We start from the raw sequence: 22368 nt of genomic DNA, 5'->3' as shown, positions 1-22368 counted from the left end.
GCAGAAATAGACTATTTCCTGACGTATTTTGACAACAAATTCATAACCCATCTTGTAACTGCACAAACAGATACGCTCATAGCCTCATAGACGCTGGCATTTTACCTGCCTTACGCGATGAAAGGACACCACAATTGACGAAATGTACGTGTTTCTCGCACTAAGCATGATAATGAAGCACTGTGAGAAACACATCATCGAGGATTATTGGAGCAAAGACAGCCCGTTCCATCACCCGTGTTCAACAGGTACTTGTCGCATGATAGGTTCCTGTTGCTTCTCAGGTGCCTGTATTTTGAAAATAATGCAAATGAGGGCAGACACGACAGACTTTGGAAGGTACGGAAGGTTTCCAGTGACATGAGAGGCAAGTTCCGTGATTATTTTGTACCTGCACAGAATGCTGTGATCGACGAATCGGTTGTACTGTTCAAAGGGCGATTGTCATTCAAGCCGAATTCCATCAAAGCGCTACCGATTTGGACTCAAATTTTTCGTGCTGTGCGATTGAGACTGGTATTGTCATGGACATGATACTGTATTCAGGTACAGACGTCGACATACCAGCTCAAGATGAACACGGGTTCTCCTGCAGTGTCGTCAAAACCCGGATGGAACCGTTGCTGAACAAGGGGCATATACTGTTCACCGACAACTACTATACCAGCCCCTTGTTGACCAAATACCTTCTTTCCCATAACACTGGCATATGTGGCACTGTGAAGGCCCACAGGAAGGAAATGCAAGTGTTTGGCATACGTATAGCAGTGGGTGATTGCCAGCTGTGCAAGTGTGACAAATATGTTCTCAGTGCGGTGGTGGGACAAACTCGAGGTGAATATGCCGAGTACAATTCACACCGGTGCCATGTTGGATAGTGGCAAAGTTCACTTTCAAACGCGCTTCCCCATATAAAAATCAGATTGTGTGATTTGTCACGATTACAACGTAAACATGAGTCTCGTAGTTAAATGTGGCATGATGCTCAGTGTTGTCGAGTGCATGTGGAAGTCTGTGAAGTGGACGAAAATCACCATCTATTTCCACCATGGTGGAAAGATGGTGGAAAATCTTTCCACCATCGATAAGGTGGAAAAATTATTTTTCCAACTAATATATGTTTTAGTCCTCAACTGCTTCAATATGTATCTGGTAAAATCAGGCAGGAGACCGCCAATATGGACATTCAGTGCTGGTGTTGTCACAACTGCTCGTAAAGTATGGCAAGGAGAGCTCTGTTGCACCGCGCGGGGTGCATGCAACACTGCCACACGCAGCTCCAGACAGACTGAGGGGTAACGAGATGTTTGGAGTACATATGCTCGAGTATATGCCAGGCACAGCATCACGGGACAAGGGTAAACGTGGCTGTATAGTATGCAGGAACACTACCAGAAGAGAACAAAAGCGAAGATGCATCAGCACCTGGTGCGTTGAGCGCAATGTTCCACTCTGCCCCGTTGGCTATTTCGCAGCATATCACACACTCGCGGAGTTCTGAGTGTGTTTATGGTGTGTGTATATAGTGTGTGATACTGTACAGTGTGTAAATAAATTGTGTATATACATAAATTGGCATGATACATTGGAAATATGTGCGAGATATGTGAACACATGTGTAATGCACGTAACAGTGTTGTCGGACAGTACTGATGTTCTACTGCTAAAATATAGTGTACGTGTTCATTATACGTAGGATTGGCAAGACAAACAAATGTATTTGGAACTGTGCGCAAAAAATGAACAAAAATATATTCGTGGCAACTCACGCATCTTGAACCGGGCGTGCAACTGGCCCCGGGCGCGTACGCCACGGGTGATCACGGATTGATGATGTCACGTGCAAAGTTACGGACCCCATTGTGGTCAAAGTAAGTACAATATTGAGTTTTTGTTCACATTACCATAATCAGGGAAGGGTTTTTAACACTTTCAAACAAAAAAAATTCCCGAGAATTTATTTCCTGCACACAGAGGGGGGGTGCCATAGTTGGGAGGAGAGCAGCACAGTGGTTAAAGAACTACATAAGAAAGGATACAGAAGAAATAAAAGAGACATGCGCAAGTTGTAAAAGAGAAAGAGACGACCAAAGAAGTGTGTTTGGAAGTTAAAACCAGAAATGACCAACAAGAAGCAGAAATTAGGCAAGCAGTTAGGAAAGAACTGGTAACCAACAGTAAACTAGTACAAAACACTACAGGTAGAAGTAAGTCCATAATAATTTTTGTTTTTTTAGAGAAGGAAATATCATCTGGGGTGGACAGAGACACAGAAGAGATGAAAATCATAGAGAAAATAGTAGGTTTAGGAGAAGGCCTAAATTCAAAGTAAAATGTCGGTGTCAGTAATTTTAGGAGAATAGGTAAATATGAGAAAGACTAGAACCACCCCCCTTAAGGGTGACGTTTATTGGACTGAAACCCATGAGGGAAGTGTTTAGAAATGCCAGGAAATTGCAGAGTGATGAGGGTGGCAAACTTCAGTCAATAAGACAAGACATCTCAAAGGAAGAAAGAGAAAAGTTGAAATTGAGCCTCATTGAAGCAAAACATCTAAATGGGAATAACAATAAAGAAGACAGAAATTCTTTTTTCTACAATGTTAGGGACTGGAAAATTAGTGAAATTGTACATAAAACCAAGGCAATAAATTCATTAATGGAAGGGGGGAGTAAAGAACAAAGGGAAAGGGAACATGTTCCTAAAAATTGTACATACTAACATAGATGGTGTGAGATAAAAAAAGATTGGAGTTTCAAGATATAATTTAGTTTAACCACTGTGCTGAACTAACCAAGAAAAATCGGTCAGTAGAAAACTGCACCAACCGATACAACACCTTTTGAATATTTCTTACCTATTCAAAATGCGAACGCAGTAGGTTGTGTATGAAATGGACTCTTGGGACCTCCAGTGAGAGACAGCCATCTTGGAAAAAAAAATCCAGAATGTCCTAGGCTGGCTTAGTACCGAATGAGCAACCATGGGTGGCGCACGCGCCTCTGACTCCCAAACACCTGTCCGACGCGGTGTTAAAAGATCGCTGTCTGTTGGTGAAATTCAGACCTTATTGTTTGAAGAACATAAGGGTCATGATATTGATGAAGCTAGACACAATAAGGGCCTAATACAAGGGTCAGATGCAAGTGATACAGCACCAATGAAAACGATACAGTGAGCGTGCGTATCCAGTAGTAGTTGAGCGCCACTCATGCTCACCCTGTGTTATCTCCATTTTTTATAAATGATACATAGATGAATCGTTTTCTGGGTTCAGTGATAATGCATTCGAAACAAGTTGCATAGATGAACAGTGTTAGCGGCTTTCATGATGGCGTTTTCCATAGATCTTTTCAAGAATTGCTGAATCTCTTCCAGAATGGCTGAATCTCTTCTGGAATGGCTGAATCTCTTCCAGAATACCTGAAGCTCTTCCAGAATACCTGAAGCTCTTCCAGAATACCTTACAAAGAGATCTTTTCAAGACTCCCTTACAAATTTATCTTTTCATATAATCTTTTCAAGACTACGTTATACTTCACAAGCTTGGCTACATCCCTGGAAACACAAACCGAGACTGTCTCTATTTTCCGCTTGTTACAACTTGTAATAAAGTTATTACACCTTGGCTTAATGTGTTTATGACGTATTAGAACGTTGTTACAACTTGCTATATTGGTTGTTATAACTGGTTAGGAAGTGTTAAAACTTGTTCGAACGTTGTACCAACGTCGTAGTTTCGGTGTGTGTTTAGCGGGATACCACCTACAGGTGCTAAAGTCAAGGGTGTACATGAGTGCGTTATTTGCAAGCACACAGAACGAAGAAACAGGAAACGAAAATCTGTTTGTACCCGGTGCATCGAGAGCGAAGTTGTGCTGTGCACTGTGTGACTGCTTTGTTGATTATCACTCATTTCCGAAGTACTAGCTGAGTGTGTAATACAGTGTGTGTTACTGTGTCGATAGTGTATAAAACTGTACATAGTGTAATTTTTGTGAATTTTGAACAAGTAATATTGTGACAATAAACATTTATTGCGGACACATTACTGACACACGTATCACAGTTTCAAGGAACATTATGAATGTTCTACTGTATACACATTGTAAAAGACACAAACATGCGTCATATACAATATAAAAACAAATAAAACTGCATTGGAAATACCTAGAACAAATAATTGAAAATACAGTGGTACCTCCACTTATGAATATAATCGGTTCTAGAGACAGGTCGTAACTCGAAAATTCGTAACTCGAAACGAATTTTCACAAAATAAATAATGTAAATTGAATTAATCCATTCCACACCCCCAAAAATATTAACTTAAAAATACATTTTATACTAAATTCCACTCTTTTTGTAATAGCTACAATACAGTATGTATATCTTACTCTTATTGAGGACTTATTATTGTTGGCATATGGAAGATGGTGAAGAGGGGAGAGGAGGAGAGGTGTTACTGTTTGGAAGGGGAAGTCCCCTTCCATCAGGCAATGATGACTTCTCTGGGGTACTCTCTGTCCTACGTTTTACAGGCATAAAACTATTACCTGGTTGCAGCTCACTACTTGCTTGTCTTGCTAAGAATCTGTCTATTGACATTGTTTTCCCTACATTTTAACACTTGTCTGTAGTGAGATTTCACATTGTCATTTCAAAGGTCAATGCAACGACTTGCTACAGCTTTATCTGGGTGAGTTTTTTCAACAAAACATTACAGTTCTTCCTACACTTCACACATTTTCTTAATGAGGAAGGGACATTCTCTACTGCTTCTACTCACAACTATTTTCTTAGGTTGAACCTTAACACTGACTTTCTTGGGATGCATGGCATGATATATAATAATTACTTTTCAGGGGGGGAGCCCCTACAACTCCCCGGAGCTCTTGAACCCCGTATGAATCGGGATGTGCCAATACGCATCCCGGAGGTCCAGAGGCACCATCCAGGCACATGGCGCCAAAAGCAGCCAGACCTGAGACAGAGTGGTCATCCGAAAGGAGGGGCAAAAGACCCAGGGGATCAGACGGGACAAGTCCAGTATGAATTGCAGATCTTACCCCTGCAGATGCACAGAGCATCATCTTAACAGGAAAATGTCATGTACTAAAACCAATCTAAACAAAAGTGATAAACGGTTAAAAAGCAGATTCAGTGCAAGAAAATATAGAGAAACAACAGTGTTAAATGAAGAAAAACAGCCTGGAACATTATAAGACATATAAAGGAACAATTGGGAAATGTGTATGACATGTATAGGGATGACAGAGTATTAGAACTGGACAGGCAGAGACATGTGCAAGCCCTCTCATTCACTTGGTAGGGAGAGGCAGTGGGAGAAAAACCATTCACTTGTGTGTTGGGATGGTCTCCAACAATACGATAATTGCAATATTAGAAGTTTTTATAGCGGTGCTTCCCCTTTTGTATTATTTAGAGATAGAAAGTTGGATAAATAAGGATTTTACAACCCTGTGTGTAGGAAGAGTGGTGTGTTATTTATTCATGTGCTAGGCTGTGTCACGTAGTGTGATCCACATTTACTTTGTCCATCCCTTTGTGGTATTGTGGTCAGAACAGTGTATTGATAAAACCCATTCCCTTTGTAGTTTCCCAAGAGGAGAAGAGTATAGTGATGACCTTAAGTCACAGTTTATAGAGACCTAACCTGTTGTGTAATTACCTAAGTGTAGTTACAGGGTGAGAGCTACGCTCGTGGTGTCCCGTCTTCCCAGCACTCTTTGTCATATAACGCTTTGAAACTACTGACGGTCTTGGCCTCCACTACCTTCTCACCTAACTTGGTCCAACCGTCTACCCCTCTGTTTGCGAAAGTGAATTTTCTTACATTTCTCCGGCATCTGTGTTTAGCTAATTTAAATCTATGACCTCTTGTTCTTAAAGTTCCAGGTCTCAGGAAATCTTCCCTAGCGATTTTATAAATTCCTGTTAATATTTTGTATGTAGTGATCATATCACCTCTTTTTCTTCTGTCTTCTAGTTTTGGCATATTTAATGCCTCTAACCTCTCCTCGTAGCTCTTGCCCTTCAGTTCTGGGATCCACTTAGTAGCATGTCTTTGCACCTTTTCCAGTTTGTTGATGTGCTTCTTAAGATATGGGCACCACACAACCGCTGCATATTCTAGCTTTAGCCTAACAAAGTCGTGAACAATTTCTTTAGTATATCGCCATCCATGTATTTAAAAGCAATTCTGAAGTTATAAAGCGTGGCATAGGCTCCTCGCACAATATTCTTTATGTGGTCCTCAGGTGATAGTTTTCTATCTAGAACCACCCCCCTAGATATCTTTCTTTATCAGAATTCTTTAAAGATTTCTCACATAATATATTGGTTGTGTGGGGTCTATGTTCTCTTATTCCACATTCCATAACATGGCATTTATTAACATTAAATTTCATTTGCCAAGTGGTGCTCCATATGCTTATTTTGTCCAGGTCATCTTGAAGGGCATGACAATCATCTAAGTTTCTTATCCTTCCTATTATCTTAGCATCATCAGCAAACATGTTCATATAATTCTGAATACCAACTGGTAGATCATTTATGTAGACAATAAACATCATTGGTGCAAGAACTGAACCCTGTGGTACTCCACTTGTGACATTTCTCCAGTCCGATACATTGCCTTTGATCACTGCCCTCATTTTCCTATCAGTCAGAAAAATTTTCATCCATGTTAGAAGCTTACCTGTCATCCCTCCATTATTTTCCAATTTCCAGAACAACCTCTTATGTGGAACTCTGTCGAAAGCCTTATTTTAGGTCCAGATAGATGCAGACAACCCAACCATCTCTTTCTTGTAATATCTCTGTTGCTCGATCATAGACACTGAGTAAATTCGATACACAGGATCTTCCAGATCGAAAACCATACTGTCTGTCTGATATTATATAATTTCTCTCCAGGTATTCTACCCATTTAGTTTTATTTAGTTTTTGAAATATTTTGACTATTACACTTGTCAATGATACAGGTCTATAATTAAGGGGGTCTTCCCTGCTTCCACTTTTGCAGATTGGAACTATGTTAGCCTTTTTCACACATCAGCTACAACTCCTGTAAACAGGGATGCCTGAAAAATCAGTTGAAGTGGAATGCTGAGCTCAGGTGCACATTCTCTCATAACCCATGGTGAAACTCCATCTGGACCAACGGCTTTGTTCTTATTTAGCTCCTTGAGCCTCTTTTCCACTTTATCTCTAGACACCTCTATGTGCTCCTATGTTGTTCTCTGGAATTCTTATTGTGTCTGGTTCCCTGAAGATATCATTTTGTACAAACACACTTTGGAACTTTCCGTTTAATGTTTCACACATTTCCTTTTCATTTTCCGTGAATCTATTTCCCATTTTCAACCTCTGAATATTATCCTTTACCTGCAATTTGTTGTTTATGAATTTATAGAATAGACCTGGTTCTGTTTTACATTTGTCTGCAATCCCTTTTTCAAAATTTCTTTCTGCCTCTCTCCTCAATGCTGTGTAGTTGTTTATCGCATCTTTGTATCACTGGTATGTTTGGGGGTTTGGCCTCTTCCTGTATTGATTCCATTTTTGTGTCTTTTGGTCTCTGGCTCTCTCGCAATTTCTGTTGAACCAATCCTGTTTCCTAGTTCTGCATCTCTGTTTTGGTATAATTTTTTTTTGTGCCATTATCATATATTTCATAAAACTTGACATACATCTCATTCACTTCCTTGCCTAGCAATAAGTCTGTCCAATTATACTCACTAAAAAAAATTCTAAGGTTGCCATAATGTCCTCTCCTAAAGTCAGGTATTTCAATTGCAAAAAATTGCAAAAATTGTGTGTGTGGATCCTTGTGCCAGTTGACTCCTGAGGTGGGTGGTGGTTGGAAGGAACCTTCTCCCCCCCCCCCCCTTTTGTCTGTAACAATCCTGTGGTGGGTCTAAGTACACCCCCCTATTCTAATCAATGTGAGATAATCTGGTATTGTTAAATCAAAACCCTTTGTAAAATTGTACCCCAAGGTGTATTTCTTGTCCCATGTAGTTAGAACTGTTTATTATTGCTACAGACACCTGCACCCCCATTATTTATAAAAAAAGTAGGAGCGGGTGTTCCTAGCGATACTCTAGAGTACGGCTTTCAATCCCGTACCTTATACTGCCAACTCTGCAGGAAGGGCCAGTCCCCAATCTAGCACTACTGGTTCACGTTGATCGAAGGAACCCCGAGACCTGACGCGACCCTTCTGAGTAGGACCCCCCCCCCCACCACTCACTCCTGGAGAACCCACAAGTCTGACATGGACGGCAACTAGACGAAGCTGCCTTCAGAAAATGCACCACCGCAGACTCTTGCAAACAGCAACGGACAAAAAGGTGATGAAAATTTAAGAGCCAGAGCCCAAGATGATTCTAAAAAATGGACGAGCACCGCCGGTCAGCACGCGAGGCAAGAAGCGAAGAACAGAGACACCGCCTTCCTCAGAAACGGTGCATATACAACTTCAACAAGGCAGCCAACACCCGAGCGGCCGAAGCTAGCACACCAGACACTTCCCAGAACCCAGCTCCTCCACACCGACCCCGAGCCAGTTCGAAGACAGCTGTAGCAGGGAAAAGAAGCGCAAGACCGAAGCCAAATACCCACGGGCGTGCAAAACCTCGGCCACCAGATATGCTGAAAGGGAGGGAACTTGTACGTGAAGCCGCTCCTGGCCGACATCATGAGGAAGGACAGGGGCGAACAAGCACGCATTGAGGTGCTCCAACTCGGCCCCTGCAGGTAAATCTGAACGACCGTAGTCAACTCCCATCATTCAAGTGTGCAGTCTGACAGAACGAATGCCAAGCCCCCAACGAAAAGAAGAGGCAGTCTGCCAGCCAGGAAGAGTCAGGCACCCCGTAACACACCTAATAAGGAAAAAAGGAGCTAAACTCAAAAGAATCTTCATTATCGAGGCGTAATCCAGGTCTCGCAGGAGGTAAGCTGCAAGGGCCTCCCACACCTTCTTCAGTGGGATGCGCGAAGCCAAAAACCTCTGGAAGGAGGGAACCGAAGAACCCAAGGAAACTCAGAACCAAACCCAGGGAGGAGTCGCACTCATAACAAAATCATACAAGGAGAAGGATAAGGAAACCCCTCCCCCCCCCTGTAACAACAAGCCCCCACGCCGAGGGTACCAATACCCAAGCAGGGTCAAATAGGGCCCAAGCCCCCCCCCCCCAAGTCCACTCCTCCCCAGCCCCAGAATCCTTCACGTCAGGACCCAGGACCGATCCGTCCTCCAAACCCTCTGCCTTTGGAGGAAAAGTAGAGTCCACCGGAAAAGCAGGGATGAAAGGGGTCCGCTGGCACTACCCAAAAGTTCCGGCAGGAGGAACAATCTCGAATGTTTCTGCCGCCAATCCGGAAGGAGCAATCCCACAAGCCCCTGAGTCTCACTTCTAGTAATCAAAGCGGGGCAGTTGTGGGGCATCCGGAAAGGCAACAAACCTCGCACATTGCTGCAACCTAAACCTTGCATGCAAGGCTAAAGCTGCCTGCATCCAAATATCAGTCTTAGTGGACTGGGTGAATGGAGTAGAAGCAAAGAACACCACTCACAGGACTCCGGGTCAAAGGCGTCACTGACCTAACAGGCAGCATGGCGGAGGAAGACGGTGATTGCCACCCTAAGACAAGGGAACAGAGCAACCTTCAAACTCACACAAGGCGAGGTGGAACTCAGAGGTCTCCTCCATCGGACCACTGAGCCCCAATGATGGTTTCCTGGACACTCAGGCTGACTGCTAAGGAAAGCCCTGGCGAGATACTGCTAATCAGTTATGCCAGACCTACCAAGCAAACAAACTAAAAGCTGAACCCCTGCAATGTGTGAAAGCACGGGGACCTAGTGGAGGGCCACCAAAATCCTACAAGTGGTCCTACCATCACATAAGGCAGTCCTCCATCAGACAAATCAAAACAAAAACAAAAGAAAAACTCCGCAAAAGCACATCTCCAGGTGAACAGAACCGGTCGCTATGCGTGTATCAGACATCTGCACAGTACCCCACACTCCAGCCAGCGATGAAACTACCTCCTACCCAAGGGCAAACAGGAGCAAGTACCACCCCAGCTGAACCCCAAGGGCGGACAATCACTGAGCAGTGACAGAATCACACAGAGGTAGCTGATCCTGAACGGCTCATGGAAGATAACCCTAAACCACAAAGGCAGTACATACGGGGCACCTAGGGAAGGTAGCCCTAGGTGCATGCAGCCCCAATACTCTTGTGTTACTCCTGGTTCGCACACCACCAACACAGAGCAACAACACTGCTAAGTAGCACTGCGCAAAGAGTGCAGCCAGAGAGATCGACCTTTCGCCAACACAACAGCTCGACCTTTCGCCAACACAACAGCCTGTGAACTGAAGAGAGTTGCCGGTGAGGAGTTCTGGGAATCCCCCCCTCCCCCCCTTCCCCTTCCCAGGGAAGGGGGGGGGTGCGCAAACAGATGGGCGGCGGTTGTGGTGACGTCATGTGTTTCCTTGTTTTTGATTGGGGGAGTTCTGTTTGCTAGTTCAGCTTTCGGTTTTCAATTTTTGACCAGCAGTAGTTTGTTTTGGAATTCCTACCTTTCTGGGTGCCTGACCTGGTAGATGGCAGACAAACACTGCTTCCAATTACACGCGGGGATGTCTTTAGGCCGTTGCTCCTCGTGCCTCTCTTGAGGGGACCAGGTTCTGGCTCTGATCCCCGGTAGGCGTAGAACACCTTTGATTGACCGTTGCCATAGTCTAATATATACACATCAGCCCGGTATAGCTCTCCACGGAAAGAGAGGGGGGCCCCGGTATAGCCCCTTCGGGAGCCGAAGAGGCTCCCCACGGAAAAACTTTTTTCTGCAAGCAGTGCGGTCAGCCTAATGTTTGAAGATAGCCTCCTGTACTATCAGAGGGTATTACCACCAGCTCAATATTATCCAGACACAAGCTTCGACACCCACACTAACCAGACTAGTCAACATACTGACATAACCATACAACACACCCAAAACACACAAACCAAACAAATGACCCAAACCTCATTCCAACCAATGGTGGACAGGCGACCAAACTTTACATCCTCCTCATTCCCAAACTTCATCCTCTTCCAGAATTTCAGAATCCTCATCCCTCCTTCCTTCCCCAACCTTCTCCAAGCCCTTTGGACTTGGAGAAGGATGGAGTCCAAGTCACCAATGTCACCCCTCCTAATACTGCCAAGTCCAAGCCACAGACTTGGACTTGTCCACTAGTATGTTTTGTGTCCCTCTTTATCTCCACTGTCATCTCAAAATTGCTTCTTTAAAATCCCAAATGCTTATATATTTTTACTCAAACATTGTCCCTACTCTTTCATTGTTTGTTTGTCAGGTTTACAGCCTTATCTATTTCTGATATAATAAGAAAAAGACACTAGTAGGTAACATATTGTAATACATGAAACATTGTATCTACCATCTAATATCCTGAGGAGCCGAGGGTTGAGGTGAGAATAAAAGACTTCCTTAGGAGAGTACCTGATGCACTTGTCGCCAGGCTCATCCACATCCTCAATAACAAGGTCGTCTGCCTCTTCCTCAGACTTGCCTACTGGTTTCTGTTAATGCACATGTTATCCTTAAGTATTTTTAAACTACATTTAGCGTGTTGAATACATTGACAGTTCATCAGGCAGATGCCTGTTAATATGCCATGAAATGCTGAAAGTATCAATAAAATATGTGCTGAAAATAACTCATTAAATATGTTAGCAAGCTGTAAAGTGATGCCACAGGGAAGGTTTGGTGGTAAAGTTAAAGAAACACACCAAAATAGAACTAGCTTGATGAATTTTTTTTAAATATTAAGAGTTAAACTAGTGCTAAACTTTTACTTTTAACAACATACAGCAATTTCAACTCTAAATTTGAATGTAGTTCATAGAATTTTTGTAAATTTTGTGCATTGGGTGATTAGCAAATTTATATTTAATTTTATATATATATATACAAGAAGGTACATTGGGTTTATGAGAGAACATAGTATTGATGTTTTTACATTCTTGTAAAGCCAATAACACACACAGCATATCGGGCAGTTCCTTAATCAAGCAGATAATTTTAAGTAGGTAATTTCTAGAAAATTTTTAAAATTTTTAACAGGTACATTGTAAGAAAATTTCACAAAGAATAGTAGGTACATTTAAGTAAAATTTGGGGGTTATCAACAGTTACATTGCAGCATAATTTGAGGATTATTTCAAGGTATAATCCAGTAAAATATGCATTCATTATAGCAATCATGATATAAGATGATAGCAATGATTACAGTGGTGAAGTTGTATGGCTTAGGGACATATACTGGGGGATTGGGTAGCACAAGATACAGTGCGAGTTTAAAGCCCTAGATAGGAAAATATGAAGAAGAAATTAGGTACTTGTTGGTTATATTTTCGAATAAGGCAAAAGTTGGGCAGCTTTTCAATTCATTAGGGAATGAGTTCCATAGACTAGATCCCTTTATTTGTATAGTGTTTACAGAGATTAGGTTTGACTCAAGGGATAGCAAAGCGATATTTATTTCTGGTGTAGTGATTATGGATTCTATTACATCTCTCCAGGAAGAGTTTTAGATCACAGTTTGCATTTAAGAACAGGTTTTTTTATGTAAATGGTACTAGAGAATGTGTGGAGTGAGTTTATGTTTAGCATGTTTAGGGATTTAAACAGGGGGGGGGGGAAGCTAAGTGTTATCTGAAAGCAGAGTTTGTTGTTGTTCTGATAGCAGATTTTTGCTGGGTGATGATGGGCTTGAGGTAGTTTGCAGTGGTTGAGCCCCATGCACAGATACCATATGTAAGATAGGAATAGATTAGCACATAGTATAGTGAGAGGAGAGCAAAGATTAGAACATAATATCTGATTCTAGAGAGTATACCAACCGTTTTTAGGTTTTCTTGGTTATGCGTTGTATGTGGGTGCTGGCTGCGTTGGCAATGATATAACCTCTCCCACTCTGCCATTAACAATAGGAGTGCCACAAGGCAGCATCCTAGGACCTTTCCCATTTCTTATATACATCAATGATCTGCTTATTGTCTCTAACATTCTTACACCTATATTATTTGTTGACGATACTACCCTCATCTACTCAGACCCCAACCCACACATATTAAATAATATTGCAAATAATTAATTAAAAAAGTCCACTTATTGATGTCAACCAACAAACTCACACTAAACATAGAAAAGACCTACTACATCTTATTTGGAAGCAAATCAACAAATGCAATTCAGCTTCAGATAGACAATACTAACATCAGGAATACAAATTATAGAAAGTTCCTTGGCCTATACTTAAACAAGAGACTCAACTTCATTCCTATACTTAAACAAGAGACTCAACATCACTCAGTATCCTTACTCAAATCTCTGAATATGTTAGATATTAAGTCACTGCACATCCTCTCATGTGCGTTTTATATATATAAAACGCTTAACTGTAATGTCAATCCTGACCTTAAAAGCTTCCTAGAAGGCTGTAACAGAACCCATGAGCACCACACCAGAAACAAATACCTATTTGATATTCCAAGAGTACGACTTAATCAAACTAGAAATGCTTTACAAATCAAGGGACCCAGAATGTGGAATGTCCTTCCCAATCATGTTAAAGACTGTACCTCTCCCAACCAGTTTAAGATAAAAGCTAAGTACTACCTAATTAACTCCATGTAACCTACTTTACCCCTAAATATCAAACCATGTCTACTATTTTAAACAATGCTGGGGAGCCGGTCGGCCGAGCGGACAGCACGCGGGACTTGTGATCCTGTGGTCCTGGGTTCGATCCCAGGCGCCGGCGAGAAACAATGGGCAGAGTTTCTTTCATCCTATACCTCTGTTACCTAGCAGTAAAATAGGTACCTGGGTGTTAGTCAGCTGTCACGGGCTGCTTCCTGGGGGTGGAGGCCTGGTCGAGGACCGGGCCGCGGGGACACTAAAAGCCCCGAAATCATCTCAAGATAACCTCAAGATAAGATGCTGTTTGTTGATCAAATTGTATATTTGCTATTTTTCTGCCATGTCCCCCCCCCTTTTATTATTTTTTTTATTATCTCAACACAATTTATACTTTAATCTCAATTAGTATTAGTTTTAGTTTTAGTGTTTTTCCTGCCCGAAACACTTTGCGTAATAGTGGCTTAAGGCACTGTATGTACTAGCTCTATCTATAAATCCACCAATGTCAGTATCTCACCTTGTATGTATGTACTTTACCTGAATAAATATTTGATTTGATAAGATTTTTTGAATGGTTGGTATACTCTCTAAAATCAGATATCATGTTTCAAACTCTGCTCTTCTCTCACTATACAATGCATTATGATGGCTCAGGAATGGTAAATCATGCCTCACAGGATTAATAAAATTCTATGACCAGGCAACAAAAATTAGGCAGGAAAGAGATGGGTGGGCCGACTGCATTTTTCTGGAATGCCATAAAGCCTTTGACACAGTACCCCATAAAAGGCTGTTAAAAAAGTTGGAGCAACAGGCAGGAGTAAAAGGGAAGGTGCTCCAGTGGATAAGGGAGTACTTAAGCAACAGGAAACAGCGAGTAACGGTGAGGGGGAGACATAAGAGTGGCGAGATGTCACCAGTGGAGTCCTACAGGGCTCAGTACTTGGACCGATCCTGTTTCTAAACAATATAAACGATCTTCCGGAGGGCATAGACTCGTTCCTCTCAATGTTTGCTGATGATGCAAAAATTTTGAGAATAATCAAGACGGATGAAGATAGACAGAGACTACAGGATGACCTGAACAAACTGGAGGAATGGTCTAGAAAATGGCTGCTAAAGTTCAACTCAGAAAAGTGTAAGGTAATGAAATTAGGCGAAGGGAGCAGAAGGCTGAACACAAGGTATCATCTGGGAGGTGAAATCCTGCAAGAGTCAAATAGAGAGAAAGATCTGGGGGTTGATATCACACCGAACCTGTCCCCAGAGGTCCACATCAAAAGAATATCATCAGCGGCATATGCTAGACTGGCCAACATAAGAACTGCCTTTAGAAACTTGTGTAAGAAATCGTTTAGGACCCTGTATACCACTTATGTAAGCCCAATCCTGGAGTATGCAGCTCCAGCCTGGAGTCCATACCTAGTTAATTTAAACACAAGACAAAGTTAGAGAAGATCCAGCGGTATGCCACCAGGCTCGTCCCGGAACTGAGAGGAATGAGCTACGAGGAAAGGCTGAAGGAGCTGAACCTCAAATCCCTGGAAAACAGAAGAGTAAAGGGAGACATGATTTCCAGCTACAAAATTCTCAGGGGAATTGACAGGGCTGGACAAAGACAAACTCTTCAGCACGGGAGGGACACGAACAAGGGGACACAGGTGGAAACTTAGTACCCAGAGGAGCCACAGAGACGTTAAAAAGAATTTTTTCAGTGTCAGAGTAGTTAATAAATGGAATGCACTAGGAAGTGATGTGGTGGAGGCTGATTCCATACACAGTTTCATATGTAGATATGATAGAGCCCAGTAGACTCAGGAATCTGTACACCAGTTGATTGACAGTTGAGAGGCGGTACCAAAGATCCAAAGCTCAACCCCCACAAGCACAATTAGATGAGTACAATTAGGTGAGTACTAATCTATCCTTATTTTACATATAGTATCTGTGCATGAGGTTCAACCACTGCCAGCTATCTCATGGCCATCATCACTCAGCAAAAATCTGCTATCAGAACAATAACAAACTCTGCTTTCAGACAACACTCAGTCCCCCCCTGTTTAAATCCCTAAACATGCTAAACATAAACACATTCCACACATTCTCTTGTGCCATTTACATTTACAAAATCCTGTTCTGAAACTTTTCCTGGACAGATGCAATAGAACCCATAATCACCAAACCATAAATAAATATCTTTGATTATCCCCAGAGTCAAACTTAATCTGTGTAAACACTCTGCAAATAAAGGTACCTAGTCTAGGTACTCCCTAACGAATTAAAAAGCTGTCCAGCTTTTGCTTTATTAAAAAAATAAAACCAAAAAGTACCTAATGTCATCTTCATAGTTTCCTACCTAGTGCTTGAAACTCGCACTGTATCTAATTCTACCCAATCCTCCCATATATGTACCTAAGCTATACAACTTTACCATTATAATCATTGTTATTATCTTTTATCATGGTTGTTATATTGAATGCATAGCTTGCTGCATTATGCCTTGAAATAATCCTCAAATTATGCTATAATGTGCCTATTGATAACCTTTAAATTTACTTTAATGTACCTACTAATCTTGTCAAATTTGTATACAATGTATTTTTTTATACTTTCTTACAATGTATTTTTTATACTTTCTTACAATGTATTTTTATACTTTCTTATTAATGTACCTGTAAACATTTGCTCAATTTTTGCTAGAATTTTTTTACTTAAAATTATCTGTTAGATTAAGGACATGTCCGAAACGCTATGCATTCTAGTGGTTTACCAAGAATGTAAAACATCAATGCAATGTATTTTCATAAACCCAATGTACCTTCTTGTATATAATTAAATAAATAAATAAATAAATAATTAAATAAATAAATATGTCCATAAATACTGTATTTGAACTCTAAATATTGCTGGGGAAAATGTTTCGTGTTAGTATGGATGTCTGTTTCACTAAATCTTCAAGCCGGAATAAATACTGCATATACGTAGTTACCATCGTCTCATCCTCCTCAGCAATAATTTCCTCTACGTCACCATCCAGCATCACCTCTGACACTGCTGCCTCTACTCTGGCATAAGCAACATGTACAAGAAGAGCGCAAAGGATAATCAGGCACTGTAGTCCCTGGAAACATAACAGGAATTCTTCAATGGGGAAAACCCTTGCAACACTTTAATTGGATGTTATATGTATCTATATAGAAAGAAATGCTTGTCTGTTTGTCTGTTCCTCTGTCCTGGGTTAGAGGACAGAAGCATGAGGCTAACCTAACCCAACTTTGAATGGTGACTCATAGAAAGGAGGGGATGGTGACTGGCATAGGGTGATCGGAGACAGTCCTATTGTTACCTCCCCCTTTAAGATAAGGTGAGCTGTAATGGCAACCACCATGCAGTCAGTGGAAATGAAATTTGTGTGAGAGAAACCATAGAATTCATCATCTGCCACACAACACACAGATAGTTATTAAGCTCCAATTATTGGTCTTTTCTTTCCAGGGAAATTCCTGTGTGGGGCCCAAAGCCTTTGGCTGACCCACTAAGTGTTGCTTGTTTCTGTTTTACTTAGGAAGAGTGTGAGTATTTATGACTCATATGGTCGCTTCAGTAAGATTTTGCCCCATGTGTTTAACAACTTCTTCTCTGTTGAATCTAAGTTGAAATCATATTGGGTTTGTAACTATGCATTGTGTTAGCAATTGTTCCAAATGGTCTGTCGGTTTATTGGTCTTATAATGTCCTATTTACAGTAATAACTCAATGATCATCAAAGAATTAAGAAGAGGTAATCAAACTTATAAAAGCATGACTCAAGACAATCATACATGATATTTATAATACGCCGCGCAACACTTATTTATAACAGAACTCAGTAACCGCTCTCTATGTATGCAGCAGTTATTCACCACCACTGACCATTGGTTTGGTTGACTGGGACACTTAATGCTTGGAGGTCCATGGTGTTATACTTCCAACAGTTAGAGTTAAGTATTATTAAAACCAAACCTTAACCAAACCTTAACCCAAATATTCACCTCTAACTTATGGGAGAGCTCTCACAGCGTAACTAACTCTGGGTAACTCACTAAAAACCAAATCTGGGAATATTAGTGATATACCATCCATGGTATACAAGAGTGTCTCCCATACCCCTGCACCACCCATAACTTTGCTGTTCAACAAATCTCTTGGGTGTCATGCCTTCCCTGATATCGTTAAAAAAAAGCACAAGTAACGCCAGTTCATAAAGGAGGCCATCCGGCAGACTTAAAAAATAATTATAGACCAATATCAAGCCTACCCATATTATCAAAAATATTTGAAAAAATTATTTACAAACAGCTCTACACCTACCTCGTAAAATACAACATACAGGTATTATCGCCCCTAATTCCAAGTATGACTAACAGTCCTGTGAGATGGGAATAATAGTTGAACCTATAGCTAGTTCTTGATCTAGACTGTGTAATATCTCATATAGAATAGGGTAGCAGCACATTGCTGTGTATACCTAATTTTGCTAATTAAAAAAAAAATACGTCAAACACACTCCCAAAATTAAAATAGTAGTTTTTCTTAAATTTAAAGTCACTGCTAGCTTATGCTCCACTATTTATTGTAAATAATATACAAAACATCTGAGTGAATATAAGCACATATATGGAAACATCTGAGTGAATATATGCAAATTTCGGAAATCAGTTTACCTTCATGATTGTTTAAGTGCATGTGATTGGTTGCATCCTTGGTCACCACGACTATTGCTAGACTGCTCTCCTGGCGACAGCAGCTTACTGCTTTCCGGTAACCACAGCTTACTCTTCTCCTGTTGACCACAGCATATTGTTCTCCCTACTCTCTGGGTGGTCACAGCTTACTGGCTCGTTACCTGCCACTTGTGTTATCTGTCAACGTGGGAAGTGCCCCAGGCAGCAGCCTGGGAAACGCTCCAGGTATTAACAATTGAAGCGATAAGATAATGGTAGTGGCCATGTTGTATAGTGGCAGACGAGAATACGTCACCCACACCTCCGAGCTCTCCACACTACTCGATGATGATGATGATGATGATGATGATGATGATGATGATCATCATCATCATCATCATCATCATCATCATCATCATCATCATCATCATCATCATTATCATCATATCGCCTCTGCTCTGGGTACTCTTAAGCAAATGCCTTAGACGACTAGGCCATGACATAGCAAAAAGATTGCAATCTGATATTCAACTGAATCCTCTAGGATTCCTGAGGCTTCCACTGAAGCCTCAATGAACTTATAAGTGAGCAAAGTGAAGCTTCCACTTTGCTTGGAAATACCCAGAGCATAGGTTCGAGTTCGCGACACGGCTCCTACTGATTATCTCTTTCATACATTGCATTAATGTGATTTCTCTGTACTTATTTAGTTGTGCTTGCAAGAGTTGAGCTTCAGCTCTCAACTGTCAATCAATTTCTGTACAGATTCCCGAGCCTATTGAGCTCTATCATTTGAAATTATGTTAAAGTCAAGTAGCATATATTTAGGGCATATGAGATAACCCCAGAAGCTCACGGCCAGTCATATCTATGCTTGAGAGTTGACCCCAACCAGCCCTTAACCAAGTTTGCTAATAAAAGATCTAACTTTGGCAGCAGGTACCAAAACTTGGAATGCACTCCAAAATTGATCTTAGTTGAAAACTTTATAAATATAATAATAAATAAATAAATAAATGTTTTTCAAGTAAAAATGCACACATTCAAAATGAGTTACAAACAGTAGTTGGATTTCTAGATCGAGCTAGTACATTCTATGCCTAAAGCCACTAATACGCAAAGCACTTAGGGCAAGATGTGCGAAAAACACTTAGACTAAAACCTAAAACTAATTGAGATCAAAGCATAAATTAAATTAAAAATAGGGAAAAAAGGAACACGGAAAATGCTCTGCATAGTAAAATTGGTGGTCTGGTACTTAATGGAGAGGAAGAATGTACAATCTAGCATTATTGATTTGACTAAGATGACTAAGGACTAACAGGCGAAAGGACTAATAATTATGTCAATGAACATTATTCCCTCAGCCAGTCCAGACCATCCTAGCAGTATCACCCAAATAATTATAATTATTAATTAATTAATTATTATTTACATCACATAACTAATTTATTATTATTATTATTATTATCATTTTCATAATATGTCACTGTTTCAGCTAAAGTTAATTCGGGTAAAACAGCCTGGATAACGACATCAAAAGGTGAACAGGTAAAAAATGAAGGAAGAAATGTAATACCACAGAGATATTGTAGCCATTGTAAAAATGACAACCAATGATGTTAAACACTGCTTGGTGTTTAACCCCGAGAAGAGATCAAACACTTCCACAGTATGTAAAGGGTTACAGTCTTCTAAAGTGGTGGATAATGGGACCTTAAGGCCCAAGTGGTTAAATCTCCTTACACCTTTTGTGTCAAAGAGTAACCTCCTAAGTAAGATAGTATTTATTTTATTGGCACTTCAACAAAACTGGCAATAAAACTTTAAAAACATGCCTCAAAACTTTTGTTCTCAACACTTTTTATTCTTTATGCTCAATTAGTATTAAGTTCTAGATATTAATGTTTTTCTTGCCCGAAACGCATTGCGTAATAGTGGCTTTAGGCATTGTATGTACTAGCTCTATCTATATATCAATCCATTAATGTATCATCACTTGTATGTATGTACCTTACCTGAATAAACATATTTATTTATATTTATTTTATTTATTTATGCCGTAGAGCAGCAACTTATCAGCATGATAAACATTTGAACAATACAATAGGTTTGAAAAACACAATTATACTCAGTAGACTATTCAGATTAGATGGCACAGTATGAAATTACTACGAACTTATTATAACAAGCATTTGCGGCATTTCTTTTCAGGGAATTACTTTATTATTGGCTTGAAGTCAATAGTCTTCATGATGTCATTTTCCATGCACACGAGTGAAAGCCAGTTCAAACGCTGCTGCCCCATTGTGCTACGAAGCAGATTTTTTTATAAGTTTCATTCTTGAAAAAGAACTTTCTCCTGTACAGTTGGTCACCATCACGCACATGAACACACTGAGTGAAATTTCAACATTAGGGAATACAAATTTCAACTTGTCCGAAATTATTTTTTTGTACAGTGCATGGAGAGTCTTAATTTTCCTCAAGAAGTGCTTAAATTGAGATCTCACGTTCATTTAAAAGGTCATGTCATCATAATTCAGGTCTTTATTGTGATACATATTAGCCACGTGTTCACACTTTTTCTTAAGTGCATCAGAAGCAATGGTTTTCAATTCACTGAAGAAAGAAAACAGATTTCAAATCTGTGAATAAGTCTCGTCACGTTTTGTCAGTTCAAAGATTAGTGTCCAGAATAGGGAGGAAAGTTTTCACCTCGAGTTTTTCAGTTTTAATGAGAAGTACCTCTTCTGCTGATCATTATATCTATTAAGACGCACACTTCGTTTTCGTTCCCGTTGTCTCCCATCACTGTAATCTGTATCTGGACACATACTCCTGGCTTTGAATTCATATTCACTAAATTAGTCTCTAGTTTCCTGAAGATAGATTTTCATAGACTCAAGAAGATTAGTGGCAACAAGGCCGCTCACATCCTTTGATTGTTTGACCTTGTTTGCTTTGTTCATTCTTTCTAGCATGTCATTTCAAAGAATTGGGAGAAAGATTGTTTCCAGTTTTCCATTTTTTTTATTTTTTTTCTTTGCTCAATCTTTCTGCCACTCGCCTTGTATTCACTTGCTGTTCATTGTCAGCTGATAGAGAACCCAATGTATGTTTTATTTTCTTGAAACCCCCATACAGAGCATGAACAGCATCAAAGTGTGCTGACCAATGTGTGTGAGACAGATGCTTGACCACAAAATTTTTTCCAAAAGATGATGTCAACACATTCCAGCAATGAGAAGAACCAGCAAAAAAATGAATACAGATGCTGAACAAAGTCAAAGAATTTGAGTCTGTAGACAACACTTTGCTGCTTTTACTCCCACCAAGTTCAAGCTGTGTCCAACACAGGGGACATAGATGGCAAACTCATTGAGGTGATGAATCCGTGTTTTCAATCCAATATATCGTCCAGCCATATTTGAGGCATTATCGTATGACTGATCCTGGCAGTTTGATAGTGGAATTTTGTTCTCATAAAGAAAATACACAACAGTGTCTGTTAGATCCTTTGCTCCATGAGCAAAGATGGGGATGAACATCAAGAAATGTTCCACAGGCTCAGTGTGTGAGATGTCTGGAGTTGAGTGTACACTTATTGAATAATACGTTGACTCTTTTATTTCTTCAAGAATAGTACAAAGAACCTGTTGTCCCCATTAATTCAATAAGTTCCTCAGAAATATTTGCAGAATATGTGACGGATTCCTTTTCCAGGATTTCCATACATTTTGAGATGTTCTTCCAAGAAAGGGCGAAATTCACTCAGCAGCTCTCGTATACCAAATTGTTGCCATTTTTTGCTGTCCCAATAATCTGATTTTCTCCACGAAATGGCAAACCTCTTGAGGCAAGAAAGCGAATTACAGAAACCACACGTGTCAACACTTTAGGCCAATATTCC

The 22368-nt window shown here is 40.5% G+C and overlaps 1 protein-coding gene across 8 annotated transcripts in view; it reads right to left on the bottom strand.

Moving 5' to 3' along the window:
- The window catches only part of LOC123767304 (uncharacterized), a 166605-nt gene extending 147953 nt beyond the window's left edge, over nucleotides 1–18652 (bottom strand). For 5 of the 8 annotated variants that reach the window (XM_045756869.2, XM_069312913.1, XM_045756868.2 and 2 more), the window contains exons 1-3: nucleotides 18456–18643; nucleotides 16742–16873; nucleotides 11486–11627 (exon numbers count right to left, since the gene is read on the bottom strand). In XM_045756869.2, the coding sequence (XP_045612825.1) occupies nucleotides 11486–11627; nucleotides 16742–16873; nucleotides 18456–18461 (280 nt within the window). In that variant the 5' untranslated portion in view covers nucleotides 18462–18643. Of the gene's footprint in view, nucleotides 1–11485; nucleotides 11628–16741; nucleotides 16874–18455 lie in introns of all 8 variants that reach the window. The other 3 variants (XM_069312909.1, XM_069312911.1, XM_069312910.1) reach the window with 3 other exon arrangements.
- Between the last annotated feature and the right edge of the window lie 3716 nt (nucleotides 18653–22368).

The sequence above is a fragment of the Procambarus clarkii genome, chromosome 74 (genome assembly GCF_040958095.1).
Source record: "Procambarus clarkii isolate CNS0578487 chromosome 74, FALCON_Pclarkii_2.0, whole genome shotgun sequence".
In the NCBI taxonomy this organism is placed as follows: Eukaryota; Metazoa; Arthropoda; class Malacostraca; order Decapoda; family Cambaridae; genus Procambarus; species Procambarus clarkii.
The sequence above is the reverse complement of the archived record's forward strand: the minus strand, read 5'-3'. Positions and strand labels throughout refer to the sequence as shown.